This window comes from Cyprinodon variegatus, unplaced genomic scaffold (assembly GCF_000732505.1).
Source record: "Cyprinodon variegatus isolate N-32 unplaced genomic scaffold, C_variegatus-1.0 Scaffold161, whole genome shotgun sequence".
NCBI classification, from domain to species: domain Eukaryota; kingdom Metazoa; phylum Chordata; class Actinopteri; order Cyprinodontiformes; family Cyprinodontidae; genus Cyprinodon; species Cyprinodon variegatus.
The window spans coordinates 362,512-383,737 of record NW_015150614.1 but is presented as its reverse complement, the minus strand read 5'-3'; the positions used below and the strand labels follow the sequence as shown (position 1 = coordinate 383,737).

At 37.7% G+C, this 21,226-nt stretch overlaps 3 protein-coding genes across 3 annotated transcripts in view; 2 read left to right on the top strand and 1 right to left on the bottom strand.

Annotated features, from left to right (window-relative positions):
• Positions 1-4,149, top strand: part of cacna1s (calcium channel, voltage-dependent, L type, alpha 1S subunit) — a 29,059-nt gene extending 24,910 nt beyond the window's left edge. The window contains exons 37-45 of the mRNA XM_015377923.1: positions 285-387; positions 462-563; positions 639-772; positions 858-983; positions 1,183-1,385; positions 1,468-1,532; positions 2,701-2,747; positions 2,837-2,911; positions 3,850-4,149. Of these exons, the coding sequence (XP_015233409.1) occupies positions 285-387; positions 462-563; positions 639-772; positions 858-983; positions 1,183-1,385; positions 1,468-1,532; positions 2,701-2,747; positions 2,837-2,911; positions 3,850-4,149 (1,155 nt within the window). The remainder of the gene's footprint in view (positions 1-284; positions 388-461; positions 564-638; positions 773-857; positions 984-1,182; positions 1,386-1,467; positions 1,533-2,700; positions 2,748-2,836; positions 2,912-3,849) is intronic.
• A 1,090-nt stretch (positions 4,150-5,239) lies between these two features.
• smc1a (structural maintenance of chromosomes 1A) lies at positions 5,240-15,229 on the bottom strand. The gene is made up of 26 exons (XM_015377924.1): positions 14,822-15,229; positions 13,951-14,139; positions 13,720-13,832; positions 13,268-13,471; positions 12,331-12,569; positions 11,981-12,239; positions 11,556-11,696; positions 11,372-11,454; positions 11,175-11,274; positions 10,361-10,468; positions 10,048-10,233; positions 9,640-9,819; positions 9,409-9,555; positions 9,186-9,323; positions 8,976-9,092; positions 8,787-8,893; positions 8,557-8,698; positions 8,320-8,465; positions 8,090-8,243; positions 7,895-8,002; positions 7,603-7,759; positions 7,330-7,484; positions 7,022-7,173; positions 6,751-6,820; positions 6,562-6,672; positions 5,240-6,031 (listed from the first exon to the last, which is right to left on the bottom strand). The coding sequence occupies exons 1-26, from the start codon at positions 14,928-14,930 to the stop codon at positions 5,951-5,953; spliced, it is 3,696 nt and encodes a 1,231-aa protein (XP_015233410.1). The 5' UTR covers positions 14,931-15,229; the 3' UTR covers positions 5,240-5,950.
• A 183-nt stretch (positions 15,230-15,412) lies between these two features.
• ribc1 (RIB43A domain with coiled-coils 1) lies at positions 15,413-20,970 on the top strand. The gene is made up of 8 exons (XM_015377909.1): positions 15,413-15,544; positions 17,333-17,553; positions 17,645-17,850; positions 17,950-18,058; positions 18,277-18,395; positions 19,442-19,678; positions 20,336-20,502; positions 20,630-20,970. The coding sequence occupies exons 2-8, from the start codon at positions 17,355-17,357 to the stop codon at positions 20,709-20,711; spliced, it is 1,119 nt and encodes a 372-aa protein (XP_015233395.1). The 5' UTR covers positions 15,413-15,544; positions 17,333-17,354; the 3' UTR covers positions 20,712-20,970.
• Positions 20,971-21,226: the final 256 nt, after the last annotated feature.

The window sequence follows — 21,226 nt, the reverse complement described above, 5'->3', positions numbered from 1 at the left end:
CATCATCATCATCATCATGCACAACGAGAACATCATCATCATGCACAAGAAGAACATGCAAACTCTATTTATGAAAATCAAACCCTGGACCTTCTTACTGCCGTGCTCCGAACTGCGCCACCCTGGAGCCTTGAAATAGAACCTTTGAACCAAATCTTGAAAAATCTACTTTGGAAAACCAACAGTTTAAATGCAAAATTTAATGCCCAAAATAAAATGTAATTTATTTAGAGAAATTTTTGTAAACATATAAAAAGAATAATAATTTGTCTTTTTTTCTTTAGCGTTTGGTTGGGATGAACATGCCTCTCAACAGTGACGGTACTGTCACTTTCAACGCCACCCTGTTCGCATTGGTCAGGACTGCACTTAAAATCAAAACAGAAGGTGAAGCACATACAAAAAATCATAAAAATAAAGTCACTCATTCAAAATTTACATTACTGTGATTTTTCTTACAGGAAACTTTGAGCAGGCCAATGAGGAGCTTAGAGCAATCATAAAGCAAATTTGGAAACGCACTAGCATGAAACTGTTGGACCAGGTCATCCCTCCTATTGGAGGTCAGTCTGTGACCTGAGACAGTTTTCTCTTGACTCACCAAACCAAAACTTCTCACACAGACCTGTGACTTACAGATGACGAGGTGACTGTGGGGAAATTCTATGCAACCTTTCTGCTCCAAGACCATTTCCGAAAGTTCATGAAGCGTCAGGAGGAGTATTATGGCTACCGTCCCACTAAGAAGAGCGCCTCGGGTCCTGAGATTCAGGTTCTAGTTGTATTTAGATATCTCTTAGCTTTCCATCTTTAAGAATATGAGAGGGATCTTCATGTCATCTTCCATTTTCTTTTAGGCGGGTTTGAGGAGCATAGAGGAAGAGGCAGCTCCAGAGATGCACAGGGCAATTTCAGGAGACTTACAGAATGAGGAAGAAATGGATGGAGCTATGGGCGAGGCTGCAGAAGAAACCATTTATCAGGTAGGAAACTAATTTATACACTGATTGTTAACATATAAACCTGTTTGTTTTTTCTAATCTATATTTCATGACTGCATTTGAGACAAGTTAGGATTTCATTTTCTTGATCTTCACATTCCGTAAATCATCAGAAGTAATTTATTTCATCAATAATGAATCAATAAATAAAGGTTTGCCTGCTTTTGGTTGGTATCTCCAGCGATCACATGGTCTGTTTGGTAACCGAGGAGAGTCCTTCCCTGCCGAAGATGGTGACGCTCAGAACTCGCAGATGACGCACCAGCGGCCCCTTCAGTTCTCTGAGTCTGAGTCTCCCCCAAACTCCTCTGCCTTGGTGGCCAGTGCAGACTTTTTCCCTACAACTGCACCAAAAAGCAACACTAATAACAATGCCTTCGCAGAGTAAGTATTCATACACACTCCTGTTGGATGTGAGTGACACAAGCTGGTCGTGTGTCTGACCTGTTATGTTTGCCGCATTCAGATTTTTCTTTGAGAGAGAAGCAAGTCCAGAGGAGTTCTATAATCCCCCTGGGGATGAGGATCTAGGTATGACACTGTGACATATCTCTACTTGCACACAATGTTTTTATTTATTTATTTTTATTTTTATTTTTTTGTAGCAACATAACCTCACATATAACTGTATTTTATCAAGATTTTATGTCATAAGCCAAAGCAAAATATTATATATTTGTAAGGTGGGAGAACATGATGGAACCAGGACATGCATTCCTGCCAACCCTTTTCTAATGCTGTTCTGACATTGACCATCTTTTATGGTGTTGAGTTTGTTGAGAAGCATCTTATCCACAGCTGCAAGAAAGTGGTTAATTTAGGGGCAGCTCTGTGCTAGGATGCTCCTTGACACAGTGCAGACGTTGGGAGACAGAAGAACTGGAGGAGAAACCATATGACTCTTGCACAATGCCTCCATGTTCATGCATGAAGCTGCTGCAGAGCTGACCAACTCCTTCAGTGACAGATTAATGTAGCCTTGGAGCACAAAGAAATGTAAACAGAGATCTTAATTTCTCGGACCATTACGCTTTATAACCATCCAAGCTCCAAACAAGCCCAATGCATATTTGAATATTTGCTGTTTTTATAGTCTTTTTTTTACTCATTCTGATAGTCTGTGTTTTTATACAAATATATAAAAAGACATTTTGCACTTGCCTTAAAATCACCCCTCTCAATTGTCCACTTATTTAGTGATTAAGTTATTTTTCTTAACATATAGTAGTATCTTCATTCACTGTAAATTTAGTCTTTTCTTTGTATATTTTTGTGTTGTTCCTTTGCTGCTTGTTCAGCTGAATTTCTTCCCTATTGGTTTTAGTCAGAAGTGTAGAATTCAATCATCAATCTTCAGGTTTCCCATTTTTCTTTGTATTGGTTTGACACATAATACTCCAGTGAAAGTCATTGCAGGTAGAAAGACTTTGGCAAACACTTTACTGCAATGGATTTAAACCAACTCAGTTTCTTTACATGTTCCTTATCAAAAAAAAATTTTTTTTTTTTTTTTTTTGATTGATCTGAATAGTTTACTGAGTTCTTAAAAATTAATGGTAAGTGAATCATTAAGAAAAAGAAAAGCACCAAGCTAAAAGATCTACAACATATAAGTGATAAGAGATTTTATCTTATCTTTATGAAATCTAACTAAAGAATACATTTTAAAATTGTACTTTTTTCCTGTTTTATTTACCAGACCTAAGGCACTCCAGGAACTTTACAGTAAGAACAAATGAAACACAGGTATATTTTCCTAAACTAGACATGATATCTAATATGGATGATGGTGAACAGAGTGTGACAGCTCATACTTGATAACATGTCTTATGCAGTGTCCTTATGAGCCTGACTATGGCGGCAATCAGAGCAGGAACTCAAAGTCTGCAGCTGATCAGCTCGTCCAAGAGGTAAGAGGGAAACCTAACTTGACCTCACACAAAAAGGTCAGCACCTGTTATGATTCTATGTCTTAGGCCATTATGTTCTTTTTCTAATTAAAAGAAGAAAAAGAACAAAAACAAGAAGTTGACAGCAGCTGTTTAGTTTTATTGTGTTTAGGAACTAATGGCATTGATACTGACAGGTCTGAAAAACAGCAGGGATGGTAGATTAACAGTTTTTTGCACATCTAATTACGGAGAAGTTTGTATAATCTTTATGTAAAAACGGCTTATAGCAGGAAATCAGTATTTATGCATTTGAGAAATTAAATACATATTTGAGAAATATGTATTTAATTTCTCAAATACAGAAATACTGATTTGAGACATTAAAAGTATTTGAGAAATTAAAGATGTTCTGTGTTTGAAAAGTAATAGTGATTTGCAGAGTATCTTGTTACGTCATTTCCAATTACTAATTTCTATGTGATGGAAATTTATTCTGATATCACAAAATTATATCTGTTACAGCAAATCATGATAGGAAAGCTAATGTTGTGCAGGAAGGTGAACCCCTTTCCCTATTTTCCCCTGGAATTAATTTATAACTTTGTCCTTTTTTTCCGTCAAGAATACCCTTAGCATGATGGTGCCACTGCCATGCTTCACTATGCGAATGATTTGTTAAGTGTGATGTTGAGCAATAATTTTAACCACATCAAATCTTCTGCAGATGTCAAATTTTAATTTACACTCAAATAATAAAAAAAATTGGTTAAGTAATGGGATACAGTTCCTAAGCTGCATATTAATTATTTCTACAGGTGTCCCCTAAAAGGGTCATAATTTTATTGACACTTAGAATTTGCAAAAATAAAATACCGGTACTAACGTTTGGAAAAAAAAAAAATGTATTTTAGTATGCCTCCCCATGTAAAAATAACATTTGTTTCTTTTCCCCTCAGGCTCTTGAAAGGGGAGGTCTTGTCGCCTTGTCCAAAGACCCTGATTTTGTCTCTGTGACTAAGGCGGAGATGGCTGATGCCATGCGGATCCCCGTTTCAGCGATGGAAGGCATGGCGAGGGGCATCCTCAATGAACGCTCTGACAGCATCCCCTCCATCAAAAAGCGTCGTCCCGTTCCTGTACCTCCCACTGTCCCTAGTGGACAAAAGCCCAGTCAGCCTGAGCCAGCAGTTAGAAAGAAGAGACGTCAAATTCCCACTATTCCTGCCAGAAACAAACATGGAGACTCTGAAGTGTAGAGGTGTTCTAGTTGGCTTATGTGGACAGTTACTTCAGCTCGTTGGGAGTTGTATTATCAAGCTTGTCGCCCCTTTGATAATCTGTATCTGTTGGGCTGAATCCAGGTCAAATAACAGGTTGGATTGGGTACACTGATGATCAATAAATCTGATACTCAGACATCTTCCTGATTAGGATTTAATAAAAACTGAAAATTATCACACAGTAAGCAGATTGATGCATTTCTTTCATTTGATCATTTTCTGAGGATATCCATTCCACAGAGGGGGACAGCCGCAAGGAAGATGACCTTGATTGTGCCTTACACTAGCCTCCCTGAAGGAGGCAGGATTGTGACAGAGGCTCATTGTAAACAAAAAATGTCAGTAGCCTTTAATGCACTGCAGTTTACTGATGAGTGTGGGAAAGGACACTGTATGGTGGAAACAGTTTTACCTTTCCACCAGTTATGACTCACATTTAAAGGATCTGGAGTTTTAAAGTAGGTTCAAGGATACAATTTCATCAGGTTTGCTACCGGTATTTAAAACCGTCCTTTGAAGTTCATTTTGTATAAACTAAGCTGTAATAAATGTAGTTTATAATAAATCAGTAAATTTACCATACAGTTATAAGTTATCCTTTTTTATCCTTTAGCATACCTGGAGTATGAATGGTTTAGCTTAAAAATTCAGAGCCTTATTCACAGGTTTTGCAATTAATTTATATTTATGTTGTGTTGGAATTAAAACTTTTAAGGGGTCTTCTAATTTTAATGTCCTGTGGTGTGCCTGTAATGCACTGTTTTAAAGTTAGTCCTAGTGTGAATTACCCCCATCTTCACTCACCGATTCTGTACCAGTAAGGTTATGTTTACACCATTACCCCCACAGAAAATAGCCTGTTTAACTGTTTTTGCCCCTGAATATAAATAAAGAACCCTGACATGTGGATGCTTTGGTAGTCGTCTTTGAAGGGGGGCTGTGTAAATGGATTCTACAAATAGGTTGGCAGAGGACAGCTGAGAGGGTTTCTTACATATGAAGCAGGTGTTTAAAATAGGACAGCAGCTGATAATCAACAACACAGAATAAAAAAAAGTAAAAAGATGAGCACAAATAATTCACCTTAGATTTATTAAAGCAAAGGCAACCAACCAGATAGAATCATGTCATTTATGCAGACGTGATTTCAGACAATATGCTTACTTTAGGACCAAATCATGGGGTGCTTTTGACATAATTACACTTGTTTGCCTTCAAAAAGCTCCAAATTATCTGACTGCACTTTTAATTGCAGCTTTTATTCAGACATCACACCAAGGAATGTACCCAACACAAAACGACTAAATGCTCCTGATTAAGTAAAAAAGTTGCACAGAAATAAAATGAAATTAATGTTTGGGGAAACACAACAGAGGACAGAAAAAAGCTTTAAGCAAAGCAAAAAAGAAAAGAAAAAGCAATTAAAAGCATAAACAGTATAAAAGGTCTTGCTTATTTTAAATGCATTACATTTTACCACAAAGTATAAATTCCACAGTTGGTTAAAAAGTTTCATTATCATTTTACTACATATACTTTATTAAAATAATGAATGATAATGTCCGAATTGAGAAAGGGCTGTTTTCATTAAATGTACAGACATCTTAGCTTTTACTGCAGCAACAAAAAGCATCCCCTATGACAGCAACAGAAGGTTTATGGGCTAATCTACAACATAAAAATACAACAGTTCGGAGAAAAAGAAAAATAGAGGACCTACAGAAAATATGATCTGTAACTCTGAGCTATATGAAACATGGTACTGAGCGATCTTAAGTCACTCATTTGGGTTTGGGTTGGCATCTGGATACTGTGAGAGGTCAAAGGTGAGCACTTTGCTGATGACACAATCTCCTTGCTGTGGACAGAAAAAAGAATGAGTTTATTATTATCTTGGTATATAAGAAAAAAAAATCACTCCATTGTGATTGGCACCAAATATAATCTGTTAAAGCGAGTTTTCAGCCCTGCATAAATGTTAAACACAAATGGATGGCAAAAATTTTCAGCAGGAGACTGATGAGATCTGCAAATCCTGTTTGTTCTTGCTGCCGAAAATGAAAAATGATGCATGAGATACCATAAGCATAATAAGCCATAAGCATAAATGACTGACTTGATGTTGGGAAAGAAATCTGCCCATTGTGTTTGCATTAATGTTTGCTGACCAGGCTGAATGCCCAAGTTAATGTGTTTTACTGTGCAGCTAGATTGATTTTCTATATAGGTGGAGTGACCTTGTAGTTTGCATAAGGTCAATTATTGTGACATTTACAGACATTATGGCATCTTTCCCCAGCCCTGGTTAGAAACTTAAAATCTGCGGCAACATACAAAATGTTTTTTGGTATTAATGATGTTCATTGGCTAATGATAAGGGAAACCTACCTCTGGATAAACGCCTATTAGAGAGTCAGCCTTGGTGTAGAACTCCTCTTTCAGAGAAATAACAATAGCTTGAAAGTTCTCCACTGACTGGTCTTTGATGTAGTTGGCCACCTTGAGAAGAAAGAAGAGGAATCTTTGAATTCAGAGCACTGCTAAAATGAATCCAGTAATAGAGAAAGCTGGACACACCTTGCCAATGTTTGTGTTATCCAGAGCAGCATCAATCTCATCCAGGACAAAGAAGGGTGCAGGTTTGTAGCTATAATGATGCAGAAGATGCAGAGATTTAAGGTGTGGAAAGATTTAGAAATCACAAAGGCAAATGTGGGATTTTAACATAAATGATCTTCTTATCAGGTTTTTAAACTTTTCCAATATGACCTACAAACACTTCAAAGATTGTACTGTGTATTTTATCAAAGAAAGGTAAAATGTCTCCTCATTCTATATACTGTCAGACCTGTGAATAGCAAAAAGCAGAGCCAGGGCAGCAACCGTCTTCTCTCCTCCAGACAGGTTGTCCATGGGTCGGAATCTTTTCCCAGGAGCCACACAGTTATAGTTAATGCCATCCAGGTATGGTTCCTCTGGGTTTTCTGGGCCCAGAAATGCCTGAAGAAGAACCAAAGTGATGTAGTCTCTAATACCAGGTGTCAGACCAACTAACCAAAGCTGAAATTGTTACTTGACATAGAATTTAATCAAGCAGAACATTAAATGCTGGGTTGCCTTGTATTCTGATTGGGCACGGTAATAACTGAAACATACCTGGGCACTGCTGTTACGTGACAAAGCTTTGTAGATTTCATCGATGTTGGTGGCCACAGATTCAAAACAGGTATTAAAGCGATCAAATCTCTCTTTCTTGATCTGCTCAAAGGCTTGCTTTGCCTTCTTGGCTCTCTTACGAGCGGCCTCAAACTCTGAAACAAAGCAGCAAAAATATCATTACATCAGATAGTAATTATTAATGTCGTGCAAAGACAGATTTCTTCCTTTGATCTCATCTGTAAATCTTCAAACTAAAGTCCATTGTCGCACCATCACTGGTTTCTTGAAACTTGTCTCTGACACTCTCAAGTTTTTCCATGGCTTTCATGTTGGGTGCGCTGATCCTCTGCAGTATGCTCTGCTGCTCATTCAGACGCTGCTGCAGTGTGTTTGTTTCTGCTTTTATCTCCTCTTCCGACAATGCATCCTGTGGGAAATCAGGCAAATTTGATCAGCCTAACTTTTACTGCTCAGTGCTATGGTCAGAATGTAGAGAGCAAAATAAGATCCAACAGATAAAAACACAGTTTTCATGCTTGAATGTTTGATTTGTAGGGTCTACCTTCAGATCTTCGGACAGGTTGCTGTAGTCGATTTCTATTAGAGCTTCTTTAGCCAAAACGCTGCTGGACGTCCTCTGACTGCTGGAGTCATCCGTTTGTGAGCTCCCCTACAACAGGAAAGAATTTCATTTTTTTCAGATCCCATTTGTAAATAAAACACCACACACGAAAACATCTTCTCAATGTTTTCATACTTCTCCCTGGCTGATATCGTCCATTGTTCCAGAGCGAAGTGGCAACCTGATGTCCTGCATCTTGCAGGCCTGCAGCAGGTTGTGGCGGTCACTGCGCTTCTGCTCCAATTTGGTCTCAATGGCAGTAACCTCCTTCTGTAGCTGGGTTAGCTCTCTGGAATAATAAAACAATCATATATTTCATCCATGTTTCAATACGAAGTATAATCTGGGCATTAGTTGGTACAGACTTGTTAGCGCCTCCAAGTTTTTTGCGAATCTCCTCCATTTCATGATTTTTATCATTGACTTCGGATTTCTTGGTGAGATGCTGGTTCTTCAAGTCTTGAAGCTGAGCCATTGTCTCATCAATGATTTTCATGTGTCTGTGTTCCTCCTAGAAAAAAAAACACATGTCAGATTCACCTCAAATGAAATCAAAGTAAATAAACCATAAATTCATTCATTCATTTGAATGAATTATTTACCTTCTTAAGGCGCTCTATCTCAGCCTCATCTTTCTTAACAGTTTGTTCCCACATCATGACCTTCTCCTGGTCCTCCTTCAGCTGGTTCTTCTCATAGTCCACCTGGATTCCCAGACGGGTCTTCTGGGTCTCAAACTCAAGACTGAAGTCAAAAGCATAAGTTAAACATCGCAAGAAAAGAGGTATTTTGTAGTTAAAGGAGGAATCTGATTTTCCATTTCTAGACTGACCGTTTCTTAGCAATCTCATTCTGCCTCTTCACTTTCTCCTCCTCAAACTCTCGAATGTTTCTCACTCCAATCTCCTTACAGAATTCAACAAAGACCTCATCCTCCACCTAGAAGACAAAACAGCAGTTAAGTACATTAAATTATAGAAAAGGATGATTGTAAACAAGCAACAGGCGAAGGGAGTCTCACCAAGTTCATGCGGTCCCGGAGGTCAGTGATCTCTCGCTCGCGGGATTGGATAATCCTCTTGATGTCATTGATGCGAGGGCCGAAATTTGCAAGTTCGCTCTCCAGTTTGGATTTCTCCTGCATTAAAGATAACACAGAACTTTTAGAAAAAACACTATTACTGAGAAAAACAAAACAACGAGAGAACAGATCAGGAGCAGCAGAGTGTACCTGCATGTTGAGGGAGAGATGCCTGGTTTTGGTCTGCTCCAGATCGCTCTGGGAGTATTTGAGTCTCATCTGCAGGCCGTGTGCCTGAGATTGCACCTGACGCAGTTCTGCCTCCTTCCTTTTTGCCTTCATTTGCTCCTACAAAGAAAATACAGGAATGGTTTATATAAAAAACAAAATACACTAAACATGCAGTCCCATTCTTGACTTTGTTTAATGTTACCTTTAACTCTTCTGTAAGTTTTTCCTTCTTCTCCTTTAGTTTGTCTACCGCCTTCTCGTCCCAGCGTCTGGCCTTGGCCTTCAGGTCGCTGGCTCCTCCAGAAATGACTCCAGACTTCTGGAACAACGTACCATCCAGGGCTACAGTCTGATCGTAGGAAAACAATGACATGTTAGAAAAATCAAAAACACATAAATAAACAGTATTCTAATCTTAAGTCAAGTTAATTACCTTATGTCTGTAAGGGCCTCCAAAAGCAATCCTTCTCGCATCTTCCACATTCTCACAAACCAGAGCATTACCACAGGCATACTGAAGGGCTTTCTTAATGTGCGGCGGCTCATATCGGATCACATCAATCACCAGCTTGGCCCCTCGTAGTTCTCTTAGTTTTTCATCTGTTGGTTTAACCTAAGGGAAAACAGTTTTTCTGCTGACTTAGTGATCAATATTTATGAAAATCACCTGCAAGACAGCTGCTGGACCAATTAAAACCTGGAGCAACACCTGGCTACAGCAGACCTGTCTGTTCTAAATTCAGGACTCTAAAACCCATGAAGGTTTTAAAATAAAACCTTCATGTCATGTTTCCAATCTAATGACTCTTGCAACAGATATTATCTGGAGTTTAATAGTTACCTCTAAATAGTCAAGAGGAAGGAAGGTCTCTGGCTCTCCTCTCTGCTCCTTTATGTACTGGATGCAGTCTCTACCAGTCTTCTCTGAGTCAACAATGATAGCGTCCATGTTCTTGCCTAATACTTTAGTGACAGCAATCTGATATTTCTTTTGAGTGGGCTGACACAAGTCAATCAGGCGGCCATACTGTAAAGTAGAAAAGAACAGCAAATAGTTTTATCCAAACATGTTCTCAGTTCTTCTACCATTTACTGCATACAGGTTAGCTGGTAAGGACTGATTTAGTTGTATTAATTAGTTTGGGTTGACTTGCCACAGATCCAGGATAGAGCCGTTTGATGCTCTCCATGATCTCTGCCTTACGCTGCTGTCGACTGTTTTCCTGTCTGTCGATCCTGGCGTCTCCCAGCTGCTCCATCACCTGAAGAACATACCAGTCACAAAGGCAGAGGTCAATCCTGTCATGGTTTCCTTCTCACATATTACCATGCACAGTCTACAATCTTGGCAACTGAATCAGATCATACTGGTTGTTATGGTGGTTACTCACATATACAAAAAGCTGTGATGGAATGTAGTTACAAATAAAAACAGAAAAAAAAAACAGAAAAAATAAAAATAAAAATAAAAATATATATATATATATATATATATATATATATGTTCCTTCTTACTTTTGATTTAAAGCACTTCTGTATGGCTTTACTAAACTTTCCAGTTTTAAACCAGTTGACATTTTCAAAAGCCTTACAACTTCTCTGTTAGCATGTTTTTTATTGTAAAAATAAAAATACATTTTAATAATTACAGTAGCTTAATTACATGTTACAGTAGCTTAATAAAAACAATGTTGGTAATGTTCTAAAGCCTTTTATTTTCTACAAATATCAAATAAGTATTTTGTAAATTAGGTGAGAATTATCCTCACAGTTTCAATGTTTTCTTTTACCTGACACGCACAATGATATCAGGTAAAAAGATGTTTTATTTGTCATGGACAATTTTAGGAAACAAATGAGCTGAAGAGAAAACCTGGAGTCAAGCTAAAGAGAAATATCAGACATAATTTTTAAAGCGTTGATACAATTCATATATAAGACCAAAATGTTTCTTTCCGTTTTCGTTACCTGATTAAGTTCCATGTTGATCTCATCAATCCTCCTCTTTGCCATCTCCACTTCCTCCGTCAACTCCTCCTCCATGCGCTTCTGCTCATCAAGTGACTGTCTGTTGTTCAATAATGTAAATGTGTGAGTGAAGGAGTAATCTATAGCATAATATCAGATCAATAAACAGCATAAATCTGGTCATAGAGAACCATTACCTGCTAGTGGTAATGTAATCCTCTAGCTTCTCAATACGTTTCTGGTTTTCTTCAATTTCACGAATCTTCTGCTTGATTTTGGCCTGAAGAGAAGAAGAGATTTGCAAAAGTGCATCAGCTCAAATTCAAATCTCTAAATCCGTGCTGAAAGAAAAACAAAAAAAACAGTCTTTTGTTCCCTTACCTCTGTCTCCACCTTCTTCCTCTCCTCCAGGTCAAGGCGGTCCTGGTCAGCCTTCTGGTCCCGGTTGAACTTCTCCAGTTCCTGAGCCAGAGTGGCGGCACGCTTACTGGCCTCCTCCTTGAGACGATGGTACTGCTTAACCTGAGGGCAAGGAGAGGAAAGAAGTCAAACTAATTTTTTTGATTGAAATTAAATTAGGAGCTCATTAAACAAAAATATGACCTAAAGCAAAAATATTACTTAAGATGAGAATTAAATGATAATGGAAATTAAAAAGGTAGGGAGGACAGAGATTTTTTTTTAATTACAATTATTTAATCGATTTCAAAATGTTAAACCTTTCTTTTCCTGAAGGCTTCTATTGGTTTGATTGAACCTCGATTTAACTAATAGACAATGGAAGCTTTGAATGCATCACATCAGACCTGATTTTCCTCCAGAGTGAGGTCCTGGCCCTGGCTCTGTGCCTCCTCCTCCATTCTTTCCTCAAACTCCTGCTTGGCCAACTCCACAGCCCTCATCTCCTTATCCAGCTCATCCATGTCTGCTTTTCGCTTCTTGTACATCTTCTGGGCGTTCTGGAGCGATTTTTTCGCAGCCTCAAGCTTCTTGATTTTGTGCGATGTGTTCTCTTTGGCCTTGATGTACTGAGGCCTCTTTTGGTTCAACTCAGAGTCCTTCTCTCTGCAAACAGGATGAAAACAATCAGTGAATTTCAGGGGACAGGATGTGAGTATGGACACCTAGAGGTTATCTGAATCATGTGAGGACATACTTTATTTCTTTCTCAATGGTCTGCTGCTCCCTCATCAACCTTCCCAACTCCTTCTTCTTATCCTTCAGCTCCTCCTCCACGTGGTCCATCTTTTTACGGTCCTTGTCAATTTCTTTGTTTCGCTGACCCAGCTCTTTATTTAGCTTCTCAATCTCCACCTCATTGTGGTACAACTTGAAGAGCTGTAACTGTACACTTGCCCTGGCTACCTCATCTTTGAGGCGTTGGTATCGCTCAGCCTGACAGGGACAAACACAAGGGAGAGAATAATCCGATTAGAATTGTAATCACTTTTCATTCAAAAACGTAACTAAGTTGAACTTTAAGGCAAATTTAAATTCGACACAAAAATAAAGGGATGTTTTTAGAAACAATGAGGTGCATCAATAAGACTAAGCCTGGACCAAAAAAATGGATTCGACTCATTTGAATTTTTTGTGGTGGGCATTTAAAAAAAAAAGATAAATAGATTTTTCTTTAAAACAACGGTGCATTTTTGGCTCCCCGGAGTTTCTGTAGCTGCAGTAGCTCTTAGGTTGCAGTTTGGCAAGCGACAGCATCACACAAAACAGCAAACAACATTACAACTAAAGATGAATGAGAAGTTTGTTCTCAAAAAAGAAATAAAATCATCTGTTGTTTGGAACTGCTGAGCTTAAAGTTCTCCAGCATAGTGGCATTGAGGCGGCTTGTGTCAACTGGGGTTCAATCGTATGCTTGCTCCCAGCAAGGGGATACAAATTCTGGCGGGGATAACTACCTTGGCACGACATCAGCAAAGGATGGGTGGTGGCAACTTTATTAAGATGCGGTTATATTAGAGGAAATGGGGTTGTGTATTGAAATACATATTTGAATCTTGAAACTTGAAAATGTTCAAAATGAAATTTAAAAAAGTGAGTTGATTTTTTTATTTGATTCTTTTCAAAGTTCCTACCTCCTCTTTCTCTTGCTTGGCCTCTTTGCGCTCTGCTGCAATGTTTTTCTTGCGATGATAATTGAACTGTGTGTCTTCCTCTGCTTTCACCATCTCCTTCTTTCGGCGGTCATACTCTTGTGCCAGCTCTCCAGAACGTGAGATCTCCTCAAACAGTGCTGTTCGCTCTTTGGGGTTCTTCATAGCAATCGACTCCACAGCCCCCTACGGTGTAATAAATAAATAATGAAGACTCAGGTAAACAGAGGCAGCTGCCAAAAAAACAGAAGCAATAATTGTTTCTGCATCATATAAATATTGCGGGGGTCAACCATGTTTGCCAAAGATGGAACCCCTAACCCTAAACCACTTATAACCAAACAATGATGAAAGACGGGGTGTGTTAGCTTTATAGGCCTACTAATTCCTTTCATGTAAAATACTGTGAATGAAGCGATTGACTAAACACTTACCTGAAAGACAAGAAAGTTCCTGGCCTTGATCAGAATTCCAAGTTTTTCCAGCTCCTCACTATATTCAGGAAGTCCAACCACTTTATTGTTGATGCGATACTCAGATGAGGCCCCTGGGACAAATTAAGTGTAATTTCATAACAAAGCTAACGTTATTGTTTGTACATATCTTACAGGTACGTGCAGAAAGAGTATATCCTATAATATCAGGAACAGACAAGTAATTCCTACCAATAATAACCCTAGTAAAGGACCGTTCCTCTCCATTATCTTCTTGGTACACCATGCTGACAAAAGCTCTGTTGGCAGCTGGCTTCCCCACTGGAGCTCCATGGATTAGATCCTTCAGAGTCTTAACACGCAGGTTACTGGTCTTTTCTGCCAACACAAAGCTGATGGCATCCATAAGGTTGGACTTGCCTAAAATAATGGAGATGAGATTAGCCGTTAGGTATCCACATCATACATGGATTAACTTTTAATTATACGTTTTATTTATCTTATATTAGGACATAAAAAGTTAAAATCTTGAATAGCTGCTGCCCCCTTCAAATGACACTCTTGTGCGTGAATTTGTGTTTGAAACTTAGAAAAATGCATGTTTTTTTAAAAGGTTTCTATCTAGAATTACTGAGCAGTGGTTTCTTAAGACAAAAAAAGGCCTTGCTGAAAGGCCATTAGACTTGCTATTGTTAAAACGGTCCATTTCGTACATTACTGAATGTGTGACAAGCATTTGATATTATTTAACAAAAAATAATTGTATTATATACCCAATCAAACTTAAAAAGTCACAATCGGAGGTATCCAACACTTAAATGTCTATATAGAAAAGTGTAGTCTGAAACTAAAGATGAAAATGTTTATCTCTGATAAAGCACAATGCATTGATTTTGTAATTAATAATCACGAGAACAGTGGCTCAATATATAGCGATGCAATAACAATGCATTCGCTGAAACATGAAGCGCTTACAATATATTACAAATTTGACATTCCAGGTGCATAGCTGCCTAAAGTAAAATCTGCAAAACGACTGTTTACCGTTAGCCCATCCTAGCAAAGTATGCATTTTGCCTTAGCCCTCTTAATCATAACATACCCGATCCATTGGGTCCGATGATTGCCGTAAACTTGTGAAACGGTCCGATGATTTGTCTTCCCTTGTATGACTTGAAGTTTTCTATCTCTATTAGCTTTAAATAGCCCATCTCCGTTGTTTATGTGCAACTGTTTGAAGGAAAATCTGCACGGACAATGTTAAACAGTTAGCTAAAATGCTAGCAGCCAGTGTGCAGCGAGCAACCCTGGTATACAAAGACGAATTACGCTCGTAAATGAAATAACGCTCCCACTCAATCTGTAGCTGACTTGCACGTGGGTTACATTATGAGTTCAGCGCAAAGTTACTTGAGAAAAAGAGCGTAAACGAATCTTCAAAATAAAATCAGAAAGCTTGTATCAACGGAGCGCCATTTTACAATGTAACAGGAAAACCTTGAGCGCGCGAGAGCCAAAATCACGCATTTTCTCGCGAGACAAAATTGGACATGTCTTAACCGTCGCCAGTTACATTTGAAATGTACAAATGTTTGTACGTTTGCTTGAAAATGTTTATGATAAAGTCTAAAGACTCTTTATCTTTTTTTTTACTGTGGACACTATTTTCAGCGAGTGGCTTTATTACCCCCCCCCCCCCCCCCATGTAACTATTAAAGAGGTTGCTAGGGCAACCAAACATAACATGGTGATAGCAGCAAAGAGAACGTTTCACGAAAAGTAAAATTTTTTTAAATAGATATTACCTGAATTATATTTCCAACAGGTAAGAGTTTGGCACGTGTTAATTAGTTGTAGCTGTCTTATTTTTTTAATGTTATTTAAAGCATTTTGTAACAGCGCGTTTATAGACAGAGAATCCAAATAACTGGAGGAAAGGAATTTCTTCTTAATCCGCTCTTTAGTTCACTAAGTGTTCTGAATTTATTGAGTATCTTTCATTCTAACTGCCTACTGTCCCTAAATTTTGAATTTAAATGGTAACTTAACTCTGAGCCCTTTTTATAGTTCAAGTGATAAAGTTAATAATATCTGCTTTAGTTCTTTATACTGATGTGAATGTGCTTGGATTGTCTGTTTCAGGTTAAAATGGAATACCTAAAGTCTAAAACATTGTATAAAAAAAAAAAAAAAAAAACATCTCATATGACCTAATCTGAAACAATTTTACAAAACAATGTATTTTAGTAATCATGAACTAATTTTAGTAATTGATTAATCATTCACTAGCAAATAGCCACAGTTTGCTGTAAGAACAACCCGCTCAGCCAAATCTGTAGCAAACATATTTAAGATCAAAAAAAGTCTTTGCTGGTAAAACTCTACTCAGAATTCTTCAAGTTGCATTTTTGAAATTGAATTATTGTTGGTTTTTGTGTTTTTTCATGTTTTGTTTAGTTTTATTTTTGTGTGGGGTTTTTTGTGTGCATGTTTTAGCCATTTATAAATACATCTAGACTTAGACTTAGACAGATTTATTTGTCATTTTGTTTACAAAGTGTTAAACAAAAAGAAATTTCGTTTGGAACAGCTCTCTGGACAATTTCACCTTTTTTAAAAGTGCAGCCTTGAAAAATAGTTACGTAAAAGAAAATACAAAATCTAAAAAGCTAATCAATTTTGACTTTTTATGTGAACATACTTAGAGTATCTCTTTTTGGATTGGTATATATAAAAATAAATTGCTAGTTTAATGATGACTTAAATGATTGATAGCCTCAGCCCCGATTCTATTAGTTTAATATCACTTATATGAAATCCATGCCTAAAGTAGATAATACCAAAAATTAATTGAACTTAGGAAGCGGTCGAGATGATAACGTCAAAGCATGACTAATTGGAAAACATGTAAAATTAATATTTAACTTTTTTTTTTATCACAAAACTTAGAGTTTTTTGTAAAGTAACCTTTTGTAAAGTTTTGTAAAAATGTGCATTGAAACTATAAAAAATAAAACAGGTGAGGTTCACTGCCATAATGTTCACTGTAATCTACCACAACATAAAATAAACAAATAAACAAATTCTTGCTTTACTGCAAGAAGCATAGCACTTATTTTTTTAAACAAAGTTAAATGACATTCAGAGATTTTTAATGGAATGTTCTACAGCTGCGTAAAGTCAACATTCAGATAATGAGCCCAAGTAGATTAATCTAGTTATACTGTCTTTTTATCAAAAATATCACATCTTTAACTTGTTGAAGCTATTTTAAAAATGTCATGGTATGAAATAAATGGGGCTAAAATATTTTTGTATATATTTTGTTTTTACATAAGAACCATTATACAACAATATTTTCTCAAAGTAGCATTATAGTATGTATCACAGACGGTCATATCAGCTTACCAGTTTCTTATTTGCATGTTTTTAGAGTTTGTGAAGTTAATTAAACCAGGATGCTCCGAAAATAGTGTTCTCAATGCCATTTTCTTATTCTTGAGAACTGAAATATACCTTTGTAAAATATTTCCAGGGACTTCCATTATGTTATTTCCTGACATAATCATATGTGAGCTCAATTATTGCCTTAAAAATGTTTTTGTCTCCACAGAACCTGGCTAGAAACTGTAAATATGTTTAAAGCAGATTTGACTTTGGATCAGCAAGAAGAGAAGACTTTGGAGGCCCGAAGGTCTGCAGAAAGAGCACGCAAAGCCCGGATATACAACACTCGTCTGCGTGTGATGGGCCTCGACCTGGAGGCCCTGAACCAGCAAGTCCAGGAAAAGAAACACAGACAAAACTTGGAGAAGCAACGAGACAAGGCTTTTGGTAATTTAGGAGTTATTTCTCATATTTTACAATGATAAATAGTATTTTGTTAATAATAAATGTCGATCATAATGAATTTTAACTTAAATAGATGCAATGAGAAGGAGGCAAGATGAAGAACTTATTCAGCAGGACAGCAATGAGAAAGAGAAGCGAAAAGCTATGCACAGGGACCTGACCCAGCACTGGGCATCACAGCAGCAAGCAGAGCACTGTCGCGATGACGACCTGAAGGGGGCGTTCAACATTACAATTCCAGAATCAGAGCTGGGACCTGCCAGCATGCAAACGTTTAAGGTAAGACTGGAACTGTGTCCATAAAGGAACAAAAGTGGTAAATCCAGAAAAAGTTGAATTTTAGGTGAGGACTTTTGTTCTTTTTCTTGTAATTTACAGGGAGAAGGTGTCGGAGAGGACCAGAGGGAGCAAAGAAGAAAAACAGAAAGAGATTTGCAAGCCCAGATGGATGAAAATAAACGAAGGGAGATGAGAGCAAAGCACAAAGGTGAGAAGAGGCATACAAACACTTCAACGCAGCTGCTGTAAATGAAACATATGCTTCATGGTTTTCCCAATCATATCCTCCCACACACATTCTTCTCTGCCAGGTGAAATGAATTCTTCTCCCCAAATGTTGCAGTCTCTGTGTCTGGCTGGAGAATGTTGTTCACTGGGTATTAACTAATGCAGCTGTACACATACACACATTTCTATGTTGCACAGAGATACTAGTAAACAAGGACCTGGTGCATCAAGACTTAAGGGGGCTTCAGCAGGCTGCACTGGAGGAGGATCGTAAGAAAGCTGCCCGCATAGCGCTTGACAACTACAATCAAGCCCTGGTATGTGTAAAGCATTAATGCTCCCACTTCCTTCAAAGTGAATGAAGCCAAAGCCAGTGGGAATTTTAAGCTGTGACAGTGTTCCCAGCTGGGACTTTCAAATTAGAATTACAAACTAAGAATGTTAAGTGATGCATACACACACACTTTACAAAGGGGGGAGGCAGTCACATTGTATGGTAGCAACCAACATGGAGGGATAATCTAATATGATGTATGCATGGAATTGGTTGTTCTTTGAAAGCCCCCTCTTAGTTCTTCCCCCATTAGGCTGAGGACTCTTGTCCCCATTCCCCATTGAGTGAATTTCTTGTAAATAATTCAGGTCATGGCATTTTTCATCACAATTATGTAGTTTTCCTAATAACCATTCAAGTGGATCATGCAAAAGCAAATTGAACCTCTTGAGTAGACCACTCAGGAGGAAATGCATCATACTGGTGTGTGTCAATAAATTGGAATATCATCAAAACAACTGATTTAATAATTGAACCTACAAAGAGAAACATATTTTTAAGTTTCATCCAGATTGAAAATTCTGGTAAATTCTGACGATTCTATGCTATATGCTATAAAACCATACTGATGAACAAATATGACATCTTTTCTCTGTTGAATCAGTAGCTACAGACCTATATAGATAACATAATCTTTGTCCTTTAGATTAATTTAAGAAGAGTGGGAAGAAAGCTTCTTGAAAGGGTTTGCTATTGCTGAGCAGCATCATGCAAGCCTTACATCTCCAAGTGCAATACAATGTTTTAGATACAAGGATGTAAAGCACAGAGGATATGTGTTTTCTGGAGTGACAAATGATATCACTGAAGCTGTTAAGAGCTGCATGTGGCTCTGGCAATCAGGTTAATATGTGTGTGAATATTTTGGTAAATAATTAAACACAGTTAAAAATAACACTTATATGCTTATATTAAGTACATTTTAAAAGGTTGGGGTTGTCATGTTTGTTTTTGGAGAGAAGGGGTTATTATAAATGAGAGTCCTCTGAGTCAGGGCTGAGACCTCACCATATGTTGCTCCACACACAGGCTGCAGAGCGAGCTGAGTTCTTCAAGGAGCAGCACAGGAGAGAGGAGAGAGAGAACCTGGAAGAAATGTGGCACACCGCAACATCTGACATGATGACTGAGTGTCCAGAGCAAGCAGAGAGATTTGTGGGAGGAGGGAGGCCACCACAGATTTTGCCAGACAGGTGGAAGGGGATGAGCCCAGAGCACCTCAGCCTTTTCCACAGAGAGAGAGAGCAACAGTGCCTTGAGAGACAGGTACTGCTGGAGTCCCGGTTTTATGTTTTCACTTCCATAAATGCTTGAATCTTTGTAAAGGCATCACACAGCATGTCTGGAGGTAAGAAACTTGATAAATCGCCAGAACTGAAAACTTATGTTTAAATTGAAAAGTTTTACTCGAAAACCAAGTTAAAAAAGGAAGTGCTTGGAATTGCATCCCTTTTTATGTATGTGTTTGGTACAACTGAGCTATCATTAACACAGACACCATATGCACATACTAGCTCACTGGGTTTGTCTGTCATGCTGTAAGAATATTAATATTAAGACTTAAGACCTGACATTCCCCTGCATATTACATGCTGATGTCTATTCATACATTTCCACAGAGAACTAAAAGAAATATGCTTTTACAGATGACTCATAACAAATGACAGGATAAGACAGATACACACATGAAAGACAACTATGGACACACACTTATACCTGAGAGCACTTTAGAGCATCCAGTTATTAAAACAGGCTTCTTCTTTGGAGTGTGGTGGAAGCAGGAACTCTTGAAAAAATACATAAATCAAATGAGAGAACATGCAAATATATTTTTTTAATCAGGCTTAAAATCCCTGCATTACACCAACTGTTCAAATGCATAACGTACAACGAATGCCACATTTGTCCTTTTTGTGTTTTCAGAGAAAACTTGGGGCTGAGCAGATTAAAAATAAAACCTGGGACCTGCATCTCCTGAAACTAGCCAAAGAAGCAGAGGAAAAGGAGCAGAAAATTGCAGAATTAAGGAGGGAGAAGAGAATGCAACTGGACCAATACAATAAGCTGCTGGCCAGGGAGCAGCAGGCAAAGTAAGCCCCACAAACATACACAGTATCAGTTTATTTCCCTGTAAATGAATTAATTCTGTGAAATTTCTAATATGGGATTTCTTTACTTTTTTTACTCATTCCGCATAAATATCTGTCTCTATTCTAGTCAGGATTATCTGGAAAAGGAGCTCTACACCAGCAAACCCACCAAGGACTACTTTTACCAGTTTAACACTAGTTCCCGCTGAACCACTCCCACCACAGGCTTGTCAAAAATTTACTTATATCAATAAAGAATTGTATTGTGTTGAACATACAAGTTTATGCTGTTGTTGCTGCACCTACTGCTATATATTACAAATAATAAAATATTCAACAGTCGGGAGTGCAATCATTTTATTTTATATATTGCAAAGATAGCTGAGGTGCTGCCTTAAGGTGTTGGCTTCAATATGGTAACGAAAAGAAAAAAGTTTATGAGTAAAGAATTATATTTGACTTTTGAAATATAAAAAAGGAAACCTCTAAAAATAGATCTATATGTTTTACTGAATAGATTCTTGTGTAGTTTTATGCTCTGTCACCATTCCAATGAAATTGGAATTTTTTCACTTATCTTTTATATATTCTACAAAATGATAGATCTTCTGTGCAGTAAAAAATGCATTTCCTCCCTTATTGATGAACTATAAATACGATTTTTGGGGTTACATAAATCTTTGAGATCATCAATCAAATTTTTATATGCACAGGAGCAGACTTG